At 38.8% G+C, this 19,302-nt stretch overlaps 1 protein-coding gene across 1 annotated transcript; it reads right to left on the bottom strand.

The window, feature by feature from the left end:
* Window positions 1–3,811: 3,811 nt before the first annotated feature.
* Window positions 3,812–17,533, bottom strand: LOC140937157 (uncharacterized). Its single transcript, XM_073386689.1, has 6 exons — window positions 17,514–17,533; window positions 12,272–12,873; window positions 9,269–9,472; window positions 9,056–9,130; window positions 7,961–8,044; window positions 3,812–7,242 (listed from the first exon to the last, which is right to left on the bottom strand). Exons 1-6 carry the CDS (start codon window positions 17,531–17,533, stop codon window positions 4,247–4,249), a joined length of 3,981 nt encoding a protein of 1,326 aa, XP_073242790.1. The 3' UTR covers window positions 3,812–4,246.
* Window positions 17,534–19,302: the final 1,769 nt, after the last annotated feature.

The raw sequence follows: 19,302 nt of genomic DNA, 5'->3' as shown, positions 1-19,302 counted from the left end.
TAGCACATATTACGTGCCTATTGTACTTTTGTGTCAATACAAGCCGTTTCGATTACTCTTTTTGGGCCGCGCCCGAATAAAAAGGGAAAAAAACACATTACCTTATAAGACTAACTATAACTATAAATATAACCTAAATACTTTCTGTGTATCGCATAGAAATACGCCAAATATTAAATTTGATTACATCCGAACCTACCTCCAGCTAGACGGCACCATTTTTCTTGCCCTAACAGCGGATGGAGGGCGGAAGTGCTAACTAGTTCCAGTCCTACTCCGCATCACTACTGAACCAGGGAGCGCGTATGAGTGTTTCAAGCCCCTCCGGTCAGGTGTATCGAAAACTTCACGTTTAAAGTTGAAGCGTGAGGTCGCTCGGACGGAGAAAAAGGTTCAAGATTGCGATTATGTTTTTGGGTCGTTGACGACGTTCCAGAGAAGAAAGGAATGGATTTGTGAAAGCAGATGTCGTCAAGTAAGTGTTCGTTTACATGTATTTGCGGGATTTTTTGACCCTTAAACCTTTCCACGATTACAGTTTATGCTCGGTCTGCGTTTTATCCCAGCATGCGGTTTACTCTCAGTCTGCAGTCTGCAGTCTGCGTTTTTTACTGACCGAATATTTATTACGTTTTTCTAGACAAACAAGGCATCTGTTATCACTTTTGACTGCTTCTTACCTGGGATTCTAAATGGCACATCTTGCTTGATTCAAGCACATGCTTGATTGAAGAACATCACTGAGGAAAACACCATTTCACCGCTCCGAAAGAGACCCGGGCAAACTAACTAACGAGTCGAAACCAACATTTTAGCTGAAGGAAAGGCACATCAGACAATGTGAGCTCAAAAATGTACTCCGTGTCCAAGGAATATAAGGTATAATGCACCAATGTAAAATGTAAAATGCAATGTAAAGCCGGCGGCGGGGGGGGGAGGCAGGGCATGGGGTGGGGATTTGACATTACGGCGCATGCGTGAAACGTGGAAGTAGGGAAACATGTGTTCGGTCTCAGTCTTTTTCGTCCGAGTCGGCAGTCAAATATCTCCACGTCGGGCGAAAAAAGATTTAAATATCACCTCCCCTGGGAGAACAAGATCAGTCAAATGCCCTACGCCAGGGCCAACAAAGACAATCAAATCCCCACCTCATGCCCTGCCTTCCTCCGCCGCCGGCATAACATTGATAGGTGCATAACATCGTCGATTATAAAACATGGGCGCTCATCGGCACGCTCTGCTATCGCGCGTTCATTCGAAATGAAGGGATCACGTGTTCTCGCCAACTTAGTATATAGCTGAAAGCGTTGCATTGTGAGATGTGTGATTTATCCTCCTTTTTGCTAACCATTACTATTGAAAGAAAAGTCCTGTTCAGTACTTCCTAACACTAACAGTTGAAATTTGCTGGGATTAGCCATCAGGCCATTTTTCCTGAGCCACTGCATCGCCTCCCTTAACTCGTGGTCTAGACTTGCGTACAAGGCCGCATGATCACTGTCCGCGTGATACATGTACAGCTGCTGATCGTCAGCATATGACTTGAAGCTCACACGCGAAATAAAGTATGATAAGTCATTGAGAAAAATGTTGAAGCACAGCGGTCCAAGGAGGCTACCCTAGGGTACACCTCGTCGGAATTATGCGCCAGGAAACCCCACAGATTGGCATTTGAATTTTGAACACCTGTACACAAACCTTCGGCTTCGGCCTTACATTTTATAATACCACTCTGAAACAGTTTTGTTTTTGCGTTATTCATATTGAATAGAAGAAGGGAAATACAACATTTACGTAAACTGATTTTCACTTAGAGGTCCAACTAAAGTTACTTTACGGTCCGTAAAACCCGGGTGCTTTACCGGTGTAAATTGGTAAGCGTATATCAACAACATTCTGGTGGTGTGCTTTAAGCTGGAAAATGCCCAGGAACGCCCCTGCAGCCCATGACTGGGCTAAGGCTGTTGCTGATTTGAACGTTGACCTCCGACATAATCGAAACTGGTGTTTCGAAAATCGTCTTCTCTTGAATCCTGATAAATCTAAGCTTATTGTTTATGGAAGTCGACAAAGGTTACAAAGTCTCCCGGATGTTCATTTCTCCCTCTTAGGAAAATAACTAATACCGGGGTGACTTTTGGCTCGGGCCTTACTTTTCAGGAGCATATTGTTAAAACCGTTTCTTCCCGCTTCTCAAGTTTACCTCAAATTGATTGCGTTAAGCACGTGTTTGACAGATCGACTTCAACCACAATAATAGGCCATTTCCAAGTTTCCCCGGGCCTCTGTTTCAAAACGAGGGTTGGTGCTCAGCCTTTGATTTGGAAATCATTTTTCATTCTCATGCAAATAAAACTCATTTCCACAAGAAAGGATTGTGTACCTAGCCTCATTTTGAAAAGTGATGGTTTTTGGAACTCGGAAGTGGCCTATTAACACTTTAGTGTTTAGTAAGTTGTTTTATTGCTCTTCCGTCTGGTCCATTCCAGCGGACACTAACCTTCTCAAGCTCCAAGCGGTCCAGAACTTTGCAGCCCGGATTATCTGTGGTTCCAGAAAATTTGACCACGTTACTCCGCTTCTGAAAGAACTGCACTGGCTACCTATTTAATCTCAGCTTTATCTCCGTAACGCCGTGCTTGCTTTTTAGTGTATGACTGCATTGCTCCGCTCCCAACTTCTGCATATACCCTTATATCAAAATTAAATCTGGACAAAGGACATTCTTTTACCGTACAGCAAGTCTGTGGAACAGTCTAGATAATTCCCTTAAACTCTGTAACTCTACTCGTAATTTTTAGCGTAAACTTAGAGCCAAATTATTTGCTGCTTCCCTATCTTATCGGTCTTAGTTTATGTCATATCTATTTTATTGTATTTTTTAAAGTTTCTGTTTCAGTTGTAATTCTAGTGAACATTTATTAACATTTTAGCTTGCTTATTTTTTCTATAAAACATTTTATTATTCAAATTTTGTAATTTTTAGATTTACTCCCCTTTTGACGTATTATCATTGTCACTGAAAAGCCCTCTTTTATAGGGCGTGTCAATAAAAATTGTATTTAAATTTACATGACGGCCGAGAAGGCTGTCATGTAAATTAAACTGAAGTCACTCATTTCGAGAAATTTTGCTATCTAAACAGTTCATGTATTAGGAAAAGTGTTGCTTTAATGTTTATGAGTTCCTCGAGAGAGAAATTCACGCTTTCGTTGCAAAACTCAGTAACAGACGTTTCTATTTATTTTCGGCCGCCCATCCGGATGGGCACCTGTATGGCGTCTCCGCGCAAATGTCATTAAATCTGAGTAAAACATGAATCTTGGCGAGGGTATTTGCGTATCTCATTTCCCAGATTCTGGACTTTATCAATTGAATGGCTTTGATTTTGATCCATGTTTAGATCAGTGCGTGAAACTTAAACCCATCAATAGTATTTCTTTCTCTCTTATCTTTGAACAACCCACAGCTGATAAGCCATGTTCTCGACATTGCATTTTTTTCCATTAGACAGATCATTTTCTTATCTCCAGTTACTGCTGAACGCTTTTCCTTTTGCTAACTTGACAGTTGAAATTCGCCGGAAAATGTATCATTTAAAAATAACCTGGCCTGTCAGGTGAAAACTCCGCTGCGCAACGTTTCATGGGCCCAGATCAATGACCAAGAGGGTTACTCGCTCTGGGGTCCTTTCTCCGGTTTTTTTTTTAGGGGAGGGGGTATGTACACAGGCTCGAACCGAGCTTTGCCCTGTAATTCGATAAAATGGATTTGGAATGACAAACGATGCAACTCATTTAAAGTTCTCAAAGTCTTCTTTATTCTTGCCAGTTCTTAGCCTGTTCTAGGCTTTCAATGAGGCCGGATTACCGAGAAATAAGCTATAGCGGGAGGAAAAAGGAAAAGAAAAAGCAGGCTAGCAGGTTTTAAATAGTTACACACACATTGGCGAAAGAGAGGTTTACGTCTTACAATAAAGATAAATAAACTTGTTTCTCGAGGAAAAAAATTACTTCAGTGGGAAACCACGGTACATCGTACTTCAAGATACGAATTCACTGATTAACCTGTTTAAATCGTGCAATCCCTACTGGACCCATATTAGTGGAGCGGTCCTCATTTAGGTCTTAATAGTGATTCTAATGATTCTGAATAGTGTATGTCTGCTAATTATCTGGTCCCTGAATCACCAAGATTTTACATCTTGCAATTAAAAAAACAAAATAAGTCTAATGACCTGGATAATCTACCGCCGGCGTTTACGATACTCCACGATACATTTCGACTGATCAACCTGTTCAAGGCTTTCTATTCCTACTGAACTTATTGAATTGTTGCCATCAAGGTTTAAAAAGCCCAGCGTGTTGTTGTGTTTCGTAAGAGAGTGAGCAAATTCTTTGGCCCCTGAATCGCCAATTTCGTTACCTTCAAGATTCAGATGAATTAACGTACGATTTGATTGCAGTGAGTTAGCAATTGTGGAGGCGCCAGAAGAGTTTATCTTATTACTCCCCAATCCTAAATGTGTAAGAGAACTGTTAACGCAAAGAGCTTCTGAGATGGAGGTGGCACCCAAGGAGCTGATTTTGTTAAAACTTGGATCTAACCAGGTTAATTTACTGCCCCTCGACTGTAGTGCCTTTGCGATGGCTGATGCGCCTGAATCACCAATATCTACGTTAAACTCTAGATTCAAATGAGTCAAAGTACGATTTGCCTGTAGCCCCTTTCCGAGGGCTTTTGATCCTATTTCCCCTATCTTGTTGTCTTTGAGGTATAATTCCTTCAAAGTTGTGTTTGTTCGAAGAGCTTCGCCAAGTGCTGCTGCTCCAGAGTCGCCGATGTTATTATACTGAAGATCTAAATAAGTCAATGTACAGTTGAATCGAAGAGCTTTTGCCAGGGCTGATCCTCCTTCAGGTCCAATCATTTCAACGTGCACGTTAGCAGATTCCGGAAAAGGTGTATTTTTTTCAATGCTGTTAAGCCATTGACACAGATTCAAGTACTTTAAGGCACAGTTAGATTCCAAAGCTTTTGACAGCGCCACGGCAAATGAATCGCCGCCAAGATTTTCACTCAGATCTAAATATGTTAGCACAGAATTGAACTTAAGAGTTGCCGCTAGAGCAAGGGCTCCAGCAACACTGATCCAATTTTCTGGAAGACTCAAATGTGTCAATTTGCTGTTCGACTGAAGAGCGTCACTGAGTAAAATGGCTCCAAAGTCATAGATCATGGCTTGACGTAGATTAAGATGTGTCAAAGCTTGATTTATTTGAAGGAAATTCGCGAGTACTTGAGCTCCTCCATCGCAGATCCAGACTTTGTCTAGATTCAGATGTGTTAAAACACGACCTGACTGAAGGACCTCTGAGAGCAGTGCTTTGGTACCGACCAACTCGTTCCACTGAAGACGTTGATGCAGCCTTGAAAAAGCCTTTTCTCGTTCAGGCGAAGCAAATAATACACCAATAAAACCATCAAAACACCATGTCGAGTTTAGAAACGTAAAATGCACCAAATTTTGCTTACAATGAAAAACATGTTCAATTGCTTTTAACAGGATCAGGTCAAACGCACTATTCACAGTCAAATCTGTCAAACTATAATTCAATCTTAGATACTCAGAGTACACGGAGCAAGTTGTACTAGCACTTAGTGTAAGGTCAAATTTTCTAATTGGAAAGCAGCGGGCAAGCACACGCACAACTTCCTTTTGGTAATCCTTCAATTCATCATCACTATCTTCGCACTCAGCAATAAGATCAAGGGTTTTTTTGAGGAAGTTGCATAGCGTTCTTTCATCCTTGTTCATTTTGCTCAAATCCTCAGCCCAGTCATACGGACTGTCCTTGAAGATTTTGCGTCGATCCAAATCAGCATCGTCACGATTCACGTCCATTAGACTTAAAGGCCTCTTGTGACAAAAGAAGGCACAAAGGCGAGAGACAACAATTACTGCCGCTTTAACACTCTTGCTTAACACTATTGTGATGAGAAATTCCCACACCTGCCAATTATCAATAGGACTGAGTTCATCCAACAATCTCTCTTTCCCTTTGTCACCAGACAACAGCTGATGGGCCAAGAAAAACGCCGCAAAGTATTCTTGAAAGGTTTTGTGAGTAAACGCGTAGGTCGGTGTTGGTCTGACTTTGCTCACACTTGGCTCACGGGAAAGAAACGGCAACCGTAGGAAATCTATATTGGCGAAACGGGATTTCACCTCATCTTGAATGAAATATAACTGATTCTTAAGCAAAGCATCCAATGCCATCTTCCCCAACTGATTCAGCTCACTTGCACATCGCTCTATCGGATCTTGGTCACCCAAAGAAATACCCCTTTTTGCAAAATACCTTCTGAGGGCGCAAGACACAAGGTCATCGTAAATCATGGTTCTTTTTGAAGGAAACACTCCTCTTGTTTCTTCACAGAGAAGACACAACAAAGCTGTATTAAGGGGGTTCGCCGTTAATTGTGCGAGTTGTTTGTCGCGTCTTAAATGTTTTATCATTTTGTCAGCAAGGCTTTGATCCTCATGACTGCTGAAATACTTCTTAATGTAACTTTCAACGTCATCTTCTAAGTAACCAACAAGTTCAAGAAGCGTGTCACAATAACGCCTTAATCTCATCCCTGCTTCATGTCGAGCTGTTAACATGAGGTTCACATTGGAAAAGACTTTGCCTTGAATCAAAGGCAGAAAACCCTCCAGTAGGTCTTCACGCAGTTCGTCTAAACCATCAAGAACCAGCAAAATTCTGGACTGATTAGAGCGAATAAAGTGGAACAAGTCTTCCTTTTCCTTCTTGTTTGCATCATGCGGTATAAGCTGATCATCAATAGCTTCCTCGATGTTAGCGGTTTTCATGTGCATGTCACGGCACTTCAACAGCAGCAATATATTCACGTCCGGAAACGAAGCATCAGGTGGAATTTCCCCCACGGACCAATCATGAGCCAGCTTTTGACAATACGTAGTTTTGCCCATCCCAGGATTCCCCTCGATCAGCACCACTCTTGGATTGAGACACTCTTGGTGTGGCTTGAACACGTCTGTCATATTGACAGAGTCACCCGTAAGTACTGAGCGTTCTTTAATTCTACTAACTATTTGCAATCTTGTAAAGATGTTCGATAGCTTCAGCTGTAGTTCATCTTCACACCATGGAAAGGGACACAAAACCGCGCCTTTGTAGTCTCGTCTGATAAGTTCGACAAGTTTACCTGGATTGACTAATGAGGGAAAACAGAAATGAGGTATATAATTTCATCCACGTTTAAAATAAAATACATTTGAACACTGGATAAAAAAGAGCACATTTTAACAGTCGACGAACGTTCACGCGCGCGTTGGACTTCTCGTTATTTACTTAGCGTTTTCATTTCAACGTTCTCAGTCGCTGCAAGTAAACTATTCGTACCACTACATTTTGTCGGAGGCGGCGTGTTCGAGTGGCATGGTCGAGTAGTTAGGGCGCTGGACTTGTAATTCGGAGGCCCTGAGTTCAAGTCCTGCCCTGACCGCTAGCTGGATTTGTTCTTTGCAGTCCCTAGTTCAAATCATCAGCCACGCTTGTAAATAGTCAGCTGGTTTGCCCCCTAACGGTTGGGATTTTTAACCATGTTATGTTTCATTTAATTTGTTCCCACAAGGGAAGAGAATAATTAAAGTATTATTATTATTATTATTATTATTATTATTATTATTATTATTATTACTTGTCAATTCTCTGTCAAAGCATTGTCTATCTGAAAATCTATCTACCGCAGGAAAGTATGATGTCTGATTATAGTAAAGTGTAGAGAGAAAATGTACTGTGGATCTTCCTTTGATGATTTCCTTTGGCAATTATACCAGTGCAAGGTAATTTGATTTTTCTCTCGATCATTTCTTGTCACAAATAAAATTTCACTCTAAATCAGCTATATTTATTATTAATGACAAACCTACCGTCAGATGTCATCAGTAGGTCTTTATCGTGAAGAGAAGCTCTTGTCAAAGCAGATTCTTTAGCTGTCGGGTCGTGAAACTTTGCTGCAATTGAGAAAGAGAGGAGAAAGGAGAAACTTGGATTAAAAAGGAATTTTTTTCTTGTGCAAAACAATATCCTTCTTTTGACTTAGTCAAGACAAATCAATTATTATTTAAACTCACACAGAATATTAATTAATACAAATCAGTGCTTTTAAATATATAAAATAAAAGCTTGGGAAGGAAAAGAAAATTTTCAATTTTAGGTTAATTGTGCAGCGTTTGGGACACCTAAATAGTTGGTGAGTAGGTGACCCAAAACAAGAATATGAGTAGAAGGAATACAGAAGCAATTTAGAATAAATGAAACTAATCATTTATGTATAATACAGGTATGTAAGCTGCGGATGATGATATGAAAGTGAAGTGATGATGATATGAAAGTGGTCTACCGAGCGGGAGGACGGGGCTTCAAACCTACCTGGGCCGGACCGACAACCAGGGTCTTAAAAAAACTGGTAAGATCATGCTGGCTGTGATTTGAGATCTTGTCCCAGTTAAGATGATCGCATCATTGGGCGGTGACGTTAAGCCGTTGGCCTTGTCTCCTTCGTCCTTCGTTGATTAGCCAAATCGAAGGGCACGCAAAAAAATTTCCAACACTAGTGTTTGAAATGAGTGAGGAACATTTCGATGCTGGTGTAGTCTGCATTGCACAGATCATTCATGTCATGGGCTGGGTGGTTTACAGTTAGCTCATAGCTGATAGCAACTGCCAGTGGTGCCTTTGTATGCTGACGCCCATCCTTTCTCTTAATATGTTAACATATGTAAAGAGGACATGTGTGTTGTCCTCCGATCTCATCCACGGTATTTCCTTCCACGACCACTAGACTTAGACTTTATGGACTTAAAAGAGGCAGCGCCAGCTAGAGAGTCAGTTTCTGTGCTGACGCCCGACTTAACCTGCCTAAGTGACCTTTCTAAGGTCTTTAACTAGTTTAAACCGCTGATCTGCTGTCTTCCTTCCGTAAATGAGACTAAAAGTAGATATAATTATCATCTCGAAGTTACCTGTAAGACTGTGTACTTGGTCTTCAACTTGTCTGGTACGAGTCTCTAGATTTACAAACCTCTGATCTGCATCCTCTTAAACACAAAAGCATAATACTTACAATTTTTAAATGATTCCACAAGTAAAGAAACACCAGCAAACCATTATATTTTTTGCAATGATGACGTCAGTAATAAGAAAATGGGCGGGAGAGGTTAAACAGGTCGGATTACCTTGAACATTCTTCAGTCTTTCCACTGTCTGTTTCATTTCTTCAAGAGTTATGGAAGCGTTTTGCAGTTCTTGTTGTACCCTCACCCTTTTTTGCTCAAATTCTACAGACAAGTTGCTCACGTTATCTTGTAAAAACTTTACTTCTTGCTGGACTAGTTGAAGCAATGCTGGGTCTACAGGCGAGTTCATGCACAACAGAGTCCCTGCAAACAAAGCACAAAGATTTGTAAATTAGTGTCTTATAAATAAAGTAAGTTATTAAAACTGGTTGCAGTAAAATCAATACTGAATTGGTGAGCTTAAAAAATTACAAGTCTAGACTAATTACAAAATATACTATGAAAATACTACAAATTTACCTAGATAGTTACAAATATGATTATTATTAATAATATTACTTGTAAGAGTTTACCTAAAATATCTAAATGTAAAAAAAAAAATCTGCTCTCCTGGTCCTACCGGTAATTGAGCCATTAAATAGAAGAAATTTCTCGGAGTTTTTTCTGAGCTTGTAATTACAAGTACCTGCAACAGGCCTTTAGGTAACAATTTAAATAGAGGATGGTCTCTAGATTTCATCTTTTCCATATATTTACAGCATAAGTTTTCCCTTCTGTCTTGCAGTGTTGGCAAGTTTGCTTGACCCAGGGCCTCCGTATGGGACTCCTCCGCGGGGAAAACTATCTTAAGTGCCCTCTTTTGCACTGACTCTATTACATCAGCCAAGTAGTCTGAGATAGATTGCCACACGGACACAGCGTACGTATTCTAGAACTGGTCTTATCATTAGTAAGATATACTTTCAGAATGCTAGCTAACACCCACTTTACGCAGTACCCTTAGGGAATATAATTTCTTACATGCTTTCTTAACATTTAGTCCACATTCCTATTCAATTTGAGGTTGTTGCTCAAAATGACACCTAAGATCTTATATAACATTTAACTTGCTCTATAACATTATTTCCTATTATAATAGGGCTGAGTAATACGTTTGAGTTGTGAAAGAAGTTTACAAACATTTCTTTGCACTTAGTTGGATTTAATTTCATATTATGAGCTATGGCGAAATTGTGAATATCAGAGGCAGCAAAGTTCAAAAGACTGATAGAGTTCCTAAGGATAATCTCTACAGCTGATGTAAACCCCGGTACATGTGTCGTCTACGAATTTGATACACAGATGCCAGTCAGAGAGCAGTCTGTTTGTCATAACTGCAAAGAGGATAACACCAACTTGGTCCTTTGGGGTATTCCTCCGTTCAGTGTTTTCCAGTCGGACAGCGTTCCTCCAATCCGGCCAGCCTGCTGGCAGTTGGTGAGAAAAGCAGCGATCCAGCTCAGAAGTAAAGGATGGACTTCCAGTTCGTCCAGTTAAGTAGATTAGCTATCTTCACAGGTAAGTAGAGAAAAATATTATGAACAGCAGAGCTAACTAAAAAGCCCATCATTAAATATCCCAAGGTCTAGTTTCTTGGAAGTATCAATAACCGTACTGGATCAAAGCCATACTATAAACCTTCACATTCAAATCAATAAGGGGGCGATCCTTTCTTAAAAACAGTTGGAAAGGAACATTCAAACCAAAAAAACAGCTCTTGTTTTAACTTGTTTTCTAGGAACCGTTTGAAGATAATGAAGTTAAGAATGCAGAGTGAGACATCATTTTCACTGAAATCAGTTACACACATGTATACATACATACATACATGACTTTATTTTACCTCGAATTTACAGAGTAGCTCAAAAGCTAATAACTTAGAGAAAAGAAAAAAAAATGATAAATAATAAAATAACATTACTAAGTACTAGTTATTATCTACTGTTAGGTGTCATGTTTCGTTATATCATACAAAAAAATATATGATAATACCAAGTACTAACGTGGTTAAAAGGAGATGGTTCGTATTAGACGTTTAAAACCAGCCAGAGTGGACTCCGTTCTAATGTTCTCAGGTAGAGAGTTCCAAGTTTTACAGGCAAAATACGTAAAAGAGTGAAGACCATAAGAAGTGGAAGCAGGTCTACACAAAGACAATATATCAGTTCCTCTAAGAGAGAAGACCATTGTGGGCAAAGTTAATAAGTCCTTATACACAGGGTAGAAATTCATATGCATACATTTATGAATCATGATTAAAATATCTTTTACTCTCTAATTGTAAAGTGATGTAGCTGCTGCTCTATCTAATAACTGACTGTATGTTGATTTCCTGACATTAAAAACTACACGCAGTGCACGCTTATTCAATGACTCAAGTTTTTCGCTATTCCTAGAGCTACAGAGGTGCCCTGCTACAAAACAATACTGAAAATGCGGCCTTATACAATTAGATAACATAGTGGAGTGTTTACAAGCTTGAAAAATCTTATCATAACATTCAGTTGATTGTTGACTTTTTGAGATAAGCTTAATTCTTCTTTCTGTTGGAGGTGTACAGTTAGGCTTAATGAAGTTAATTGGGATTAGTTTCTGTACGCCAACACGAGCATAGCTAGAGATATTCCAGAGGTACAAACAGTTTCCCAAATCAAACCTACCCCATCACCCAATTCATTTTTGTACAGGTGACTTATTTGATGGAATTTCCATACAGTATGGTGAGGAACTCACCTCTTTTGGTGTTAGCAGCATGCAAAGTAGCGGTATTAAAGGGCTTTTGCCAATGTGGCAAAATTGGAGAAAGCAATGCCCTCCACTTGTTTTGAAAAAAAAAATAATCCCAAAAAAGTTAAAGTGGGATTACAACTCAAACGAATTGCACCTTGTTAATTAGCTTTCTCTTATCTGGCTTCTGTTGATCTCCATCTTTATTTTTTGTCTCTACTGGGGTACAGCTTGTAGCTACATACACCTACGTACATATTTGGTATTCATAAATTACTGATTACTGATCCTGACTGCTTAACAGCACCTTTCAGCTCATGAAGGTTAGCAAATGTTAAAAATGTACCAACACTAAAAATACTCATCATTAATTGTAATATGAAGTATATATAGTACCTTTAGTCTCCCAGTCTTTCAGTTCTCCAAGGAGTTTTGCTTCATCTGCAGCAGGTAGAGCCATGACTCTCACTAGGTGTTCCATCTCAACAAAACTCTGCTGAAACTTAACAGGATCCCACTTATTGAAGACACAGTGTGCCCAGTCATTCCTAACATTCCTGACATCACCAGCTGCAGCTTGTATGGCAGCTGAGAACACAGGAACACCACCAAGTAGTGTGAGTACGGCTGAGAGATCACAGTGGTCATCAAAAGCAGTGAACTTGGCCATGAAGTTTTCAACATACAACTTGGCAAAGTCAATGTGAGATAACACTCTACAATCAAACAGGGGAAAGTTGTATCTTCCACCAGAAAGCCTTGGGTGAAGACTGTTACCATTGATGTTCTCATACTTTAAAAACTTTCTTGCAGGCCACCTTTGAAGACGACCAGGTGTACTTTGTGTATGAATATTGTGGCTTGTCTTGAGATTGTTGTATTCCTTATCAACTTCTTGTTCCACAAAAGGACGGATCTGTGGTACCAGGAACTTGTTGAGTGCTATTCCTATGACAAGCCATCTTTTCTGATTATCTGTCACACCAAGGCAACTTGACCTGAAGATTAATAAAGCCACATTACCAGAACAAATAAAACTCTGCAACAGCACTGGGTCCGTATATTTAACAATACAGTCCAACCTGCCATAACAAATCACCCGAAATGCGCAGATTTAATGGTTCCATAAGAAGTGAACCTTTACATTATAATTGAACTACAAGGGGCTCTTCCTTGAAGAGGTCCCAACTTATCTACTTTTTGGCAGAAAATTCATTGTGAGCAATTTTCTAGGTTACATATTCTGAGAGGGAGGTAATTAAGGGTTTGCGGTGATGCGGTTTTGCTCGATTTTTGGTGGGGTTTGCAGAAATTTTTATTTTAAGTTGCGGTATTGCGGTTTTTAAAAACCAAGGGGTTTGTGATATTTAGAATTTTTTGGGTAATTATTTCAATGCAGTTTGCAGTTTTTGTATATTATTCTGTGCAGTGTAATTTACACATGAATTATAGGCCATTTGCACTAAGTGGTCATGTGACATTATCGTTTTATGAAAATGAAAGTTATATATAATGATTTTGCCTTTGAAAAACGATTAGTGGGTCATATCTCAAACAAAATAATAGTGATTTGGTTTTTTTAACCCGCACCATTTTCTTAAAATGAGTAAGTTCGTTGCTGGTTACCAGCAATATTGATGTGGCTTTTAAAATCATGAATTACCTCTTCCTGAACACAAATTTTGCAATTTAAAACTTCAAGGAAAATGTTGAAAAGATGATGTGGTTAAACGTTTAGAGCACATCTCAGCGTAACTATCAAACGTTTAACAAGATATAAGCAAAAAGTAGTTTTGGCCGCCATGTTGGAGGGCAAGAGTATGGCAGCCGATACAAATCATACTACTTCGCTGAAAAATCAAGTGCCATAAAATGTCTCCCTTAAATGCATTTCCTCTCAAATTTCGGGTGTAAGATAATTTTTATGTGCTCTGTCAATTTTTGGCATCACAAAGATTCCAACTTATTGTTTAAAGGAAGCATTGACCTCTCAGTGCAAGTGGCCTATTCTATCCGGTTTTGCGGTATTTGTCCCCCCCCCTTATGCCCTCCTCTGTTCTCACAGTTCCATTGTTCCATGTTGTTACTGAAAGTTCTGCAGAATGGTGTAGAACATACAGTGAACAAAGAGGCAACACATAGCGTCAACTGGTTACTTATAGAAAGTTGAAAAACAATGGAAACCTATGTAAAAACCCCATTAATACATCCACGGCTTCTGATATTTCGCGTGGTCGCGGAGCCGCGAAATTCAGGTAAATCCGTGAAATCCCGCGAAATTCACAAAAACATGCAAAATACCGTGAAATAATTCGGTATAAATCTTATCAAATACATGTCCGTATAGCAATTTTGAAACTTGTTTCAGCTACTGGGGGTATTTACTTGCCATAAACTCACAAATTTATGTCAAAACTTCATCACTGAAACATGCAAACAACGTTCCAAAACTACCAGGCATAAATTATGTTGCGAAAAACTGGGCACTGTACTAGCGATGATGTTAAAGGCTTTGCCATTGGTTCATTTCTGGAGCGTATTGTTGTTGAAAGAGCAAATGATGACCTCTGTTAGAAAAACATTAAAAATGCTGGTCAGATCAGGGGAAAACCGATCAATTTCTAGCAAAATTTGCCCTGAAAATAACAAACAAAATCCACCGTTTTTTTACCTATTGCTTTCCGGCCAAGTTTACCCCGAAAATTCCCGCAAAGTCGGCCAATTTTTCCTCGATTTTGTCCCTAAAAATCCTACAAAATTTGACTTTTTTTCCGCGACCTATCAGAAGCCCTGTATATCGTGACTCAGTCAATGGCCAAAACACATGTAAGAAGAAAGTTGTATTGATGAGGTTCATTCAGGTTGAGAAGGTCAAATGGAAATGACTGGCCTAGTTGCATGCATTCCGTTGAATTTTGTTTATCAAACTTATTTATTGAGCTATTTTGAAAAAATAGCTCATATGTCAGTGGTGGGAGCGTATGTATCTTTGTGGCTTTGTAACTTTGTATGTTCGGATGTTTGTTGCAAGAGCCAATAAGGTTGAAGGTACTATTAGTTGATGCTTAGGAACCAATGAGATCTTAGCATCTACTTAAACATGACATTGGTAAAGGTCGAACAAGGGCATTTTGAGACCGCCATCTTGATTCTTCACAATTTTTTCTTCTTTTATTACGGCTACAGGTGTTTGGAAGAATTACATAAAATATCTTCATTATTCAAACGCTGTGTACAGTGATGCAGCTGTTTAAGGGTTCATATTTTAGTATGGATGCTGCTTATAGGCATTTCTGACCTAATTCGGCTATCGGTACAACGCACGTCAGTATGAGATTTCACCTGCTACAACTGGGTAGAGTATAAAAGATCATATATTTTCAAAGCTCTTCCAATGAAGTAATAATTGATATTTAGATGAAGACTTTAATTCGAAAGTATGCGTCCTATAAAATGTGGTTTTAGAAGTTTAAAAAGGCAGCTTATTTTTGTGAAAGCTCTACCGAGTATTGTTAATCCTGTAAACAAGCTTTAAAAATATTATTCTCTCGCTTACAAAGTTCAACAGACCTTTTTCGTTCTGGCAAAACAAAACAAAAAAGAATAAAAAGTGAACAACATGATACATCCTTCCTGCATACTAAGTATTATAGTTTCTGAAACGTATTCTATTTAGTAAAGATGCGTAACTTAAGTAGAAACAGTAGCGTTAGGGAATAAAATTGGAAGAAGCTAGTTGACACAATAATTAGGTACTGTTGTATTGAGTAACATGATACAAGTAGAAATATATTTCGGCAGTTTGATAATTTTCTTGGAAGTTAATAAATGTTAGGCTATCAACCTTGACGTTGCATGAAACATAATTTAATTGCAGATGTTGTAATAAAGCCGAGGTGTTTCTTAAAAATCGCTTGAGAAAATTTTGTAGTAAAACAATTTGCCTTTTTTTTTACCTACGAATTGTAAAAGGGCCAAAGACCAACATCTTCACATGCAAATTGTGTGCATGAGTTATTTTTATAATTCTGTTTACTAGATTACTGTGTGATAACTCGAATTCCCTCACGTACGAACCACGAAAGGGGGCAAAGTCCAGCACTTTCACGTGCCAGCTGTGTGACTGTACATCTCATGTAGATTGGGTTTTGACATTAATAATAGTAACTTGGACGTATGAAGACCTGTTTCGTTTAGTAACCAATGCCCTTAAAAAGGCTCTTGTCTTTTAAGAAGTAATAGCTTTTTAAACATGAAGACATAAGTTGTCGGAGTTAAAGACTGTCTCACAAATGTTAATAAATGTTAGGTTATCAACCTTGACGTTGCATAAAACTTAATTTAATTGCAGATGTTGTATAATGAAGCCGAGGTGATTTCTTAAAATCAATGGAGAAAATTTTGTAGTAAACAATTTGCCTTTTTTTTTTAAGAACGAATAGTAAAAGGGCCAAAGACCAACATCTTCACGTGCAAATTGTGTGCAAGAGTTATTTTTATAATTCTGTTTACTAGCTTACTGCGTGATAACTCGAATTCCCTCACGTACGAACCACGAAAGGGGGCAAAGTCCAACACTTTCACGTGCCAGCTGTGTGACTGTACATCTCACGCAGATTGGCTTTTCACAATGATAAATAGTAACTTGGACGTATGAAGACCTGTTTCGTTTTGTAACCAATGCCTTAAAAAAGGCTCTTGTCTTTTAAGAAGCAATAGCTTTTAAAACATGAAGAAATAAGTTGTCGGAGACTGTTTCACTGAGTAGAATCGCACGTGAAAACCTCGTGAATTATGATGACGCAACCATCTACCTCAATGATAAAAATCCTGGTATTTCGTAACTATTCAGTATTCGATGAGTCACATTTTGGCTTAAGAAACTCCTAGGAAACCTTAGAGTTTTCCTTCTAATCAACGTTTGGTGAGTAGAAATTTATTTTACTTTAACAATTTGTTTAACTTGCACCAGATGTAACAGGGAAAGACAGAGGAAAGTGAATATATAGGTTGAGGATCGACTCAATTGAGCGTTTCGCGTTTTCATTTATGTAGCGCAATACCCAATTTCGCACAAAAACCAAATCTACATTTACGTTGAAAAAGGTAGATTGATCACTCTTGGTAAGGTTACACCGAAGTATTATAGTTACACTGAAGCATTCAAAATAGCTCATGCACGTTTAACGTGCCTATGTTTGATCATGCAGCCAGAGGGTCTTTGATGGGTAAAAGGTTCATGCAAATAATTAAGTCCAAAACATTGGTCCGCTTGACCTTTAAACAATAATTAAATAAAATGCAATTTCAAAGGAACAGAAATGGGAAAGAAAAAATAAGAAACAAAAATAAAGAAAAAACAGCATGAAATCGGAGAAAGATTTAAAATCAAAATTGTCAGAAAGCATATTAGTGCAACATTGTGACTTCATGTATGTGGTAGGCTCTTTAACCTTTTCAGTTTAGTTGAGTTCCTTTATCAGTTACAAAAAACTCAGAATAAAAGAGAATCTTGATTTAACAAGGTAGCAGCTGTAAGTTAAGTAACTTAATAACTGTTAAGTATGTTTGTACTTTTAATTAGCTGAATAGATCTTGTGTTCACATGCTTTTGAAGATCGACTTATTTTATGCTTACCCAGATGAAGATGAAGCCATTTCAAAAATTAATTTATTTGAAACATCAACGTGGCAATTACTTCTCCACTTTGTGTCATCCTGCGTCACAATCTGCAAAATAATCAGAAACCACCAGCCATCATGATGGTAAAATATTTTTTTGGTGAAAAAAAGGGGTTGCTTTGAGTCAATAATTATAATGCCCAGAAATTCAAAGCTTTCTTCTGTCAGTAAGTTAACAAAAATTGCCTCCTTCGCTTCTAAACAGACTACACTGCAATCTTTCAAAATAGATATGCGACCTGTTTACCGATACGGCAGCCATATTGAATTTATTAGATTTAAAGCAGTATATATTATGGTACCGTAAAATTCCGAAATTTCAAAGGCCCTTTTTGAGGGGCTTATGTATGGAGGGAAATTTGTGTTTCAAAATCAATTGGGCTAGCCTAGAGTGGAAAGAAAATTTACCAATTTTGCTTTGTTTTAGAGGGCAAATTCCAAGTACAAGCTCCCCGAGGGGCTTATATTCGAAGGGGCAATTTAACGGAGTTTTTTTTGCGTTACAATTTAGGGGGTTTATATTTGGAGGAGCTTATGCATGGAGGGGCTTATTTTCCGATTTTTACGGTATGCCTGGGGGCAAAAGGCGATCATTAATTATTACATCCAAACAGGGCACAACGATCTTTCTCCCATTACAATCTTTTTCTAGGAAAACTTGAAGGAACATTGACCCTAAAAGCACATGCAAATACTGAGCGAGCATATTAGATCGTGCTCATACCCCCTGGGCATCCTATAATACTCCATAAATCTCATTTAAATTCAATATGGCCACTGTGTTGGTAAAAAGGTCTATTGGATTATAAGAGCCATCACCAGTATACAGGTATACACATGAAAAGAGAGACACATTTGTGGAGTAAAGTTTCAAGTATAAATAGAGAATGCAATTAAAGCTCCATTTTTGCTTTCTTGCTGATGGCTTTCCAGATCTGTACAGAACTAGTAAAATGTGGTCCAGCTACTAGACTACAATCATGTCTCCTTAACTTGACAAAAATACTTTCAGACTGCACTGCATGACAGCTGCTTCAGCAGTCCTAGTAGGAAATGACAATAATTTTCATCCAAGTATATATAATAAACTGAACCAGAAACTTGCTAAAGCCAGGGTATGCACTGAGAAAGTTATGTCCTGCAGGAGGTGAGTCGTAAGTAAATTGAGGGGGTCATGGGTATTCTAGTTTTGTTCAAAGGATGGACAGCTAAGTTTAGGTCTGGTATGTCAAACAGTCAATTCTACAAATATTGAATATGAATATTGAATACTATATTGAATATGAACCTACAGTGTATCTTTATATTTTATTTTATTCACTCTCTGAAAAGGCTACCCTGGAAACATTCAACCTTTTGAATCCCTTAATGTGTCGGTCAAATTGAAGCTTCAACATGCCCCCCCGGGCATACCCCGGGCATTTGACACCTTTGCCGTCCCGGGGAGGAGGGAATTTGATTATCAGAGTCTTCCAGGGGGCGGGGAATTTGATCCCCATGCGCTAGGGGTGGGGAATTTGAGCTCCACCCTCAATTTCATGTAAAATACTTGGCGTGGCGAGCTATCATGGAGGACGCGGTGTTAGAAGATTTTCGTGGAAAAGATTGTACCTTTGTGGCCAATAGACCTTTTTACCGATACGGCGGCCATTAATTCGATTTAAGGAGTATTATAGGATGCCCAGGGGGCATGAGCACATTTCGTTTGTATTTTCGAGCGCTTTTCGGGACATTTTTTCTTAAAG

This window comes from Porites lutea, chromosome 5 (genome assembly GCF_958299795.1).
Source record: "Porites lutea chromosome 5, jaPorLute2.1, whole genome shotgun sequence".
NCBI lineage: Eukaryota > Metazoa > Cnidaria > Anthozoa > Scleractinia > Poritidae > Porites > Porites lutea.
This window is presented reverse-complemented; position numbering and strand designations above follow the sequence as displayed.

Coding starts and splice junctions, on each gene's coding strand:
- LOC140937157 (XM_073386689.1), bottom strand. CDS start 17,533: ATGGCTTCATCTTCATCTGG. Junction 12,874..17,513: donor ATGGCTTCATCTTCATCTGG/GTAAGCATAAAA, acceptor ATTAATCTTCAG/GTCAAGTTGCCTTGGTGTGA. Junction 7,243..7,960: donor CCTACTGATGACATCTGACG/GTAGGTTTGTCA, acceptor TTCCCTCATTAG/TCAATCCAGGTAAACTTGTC.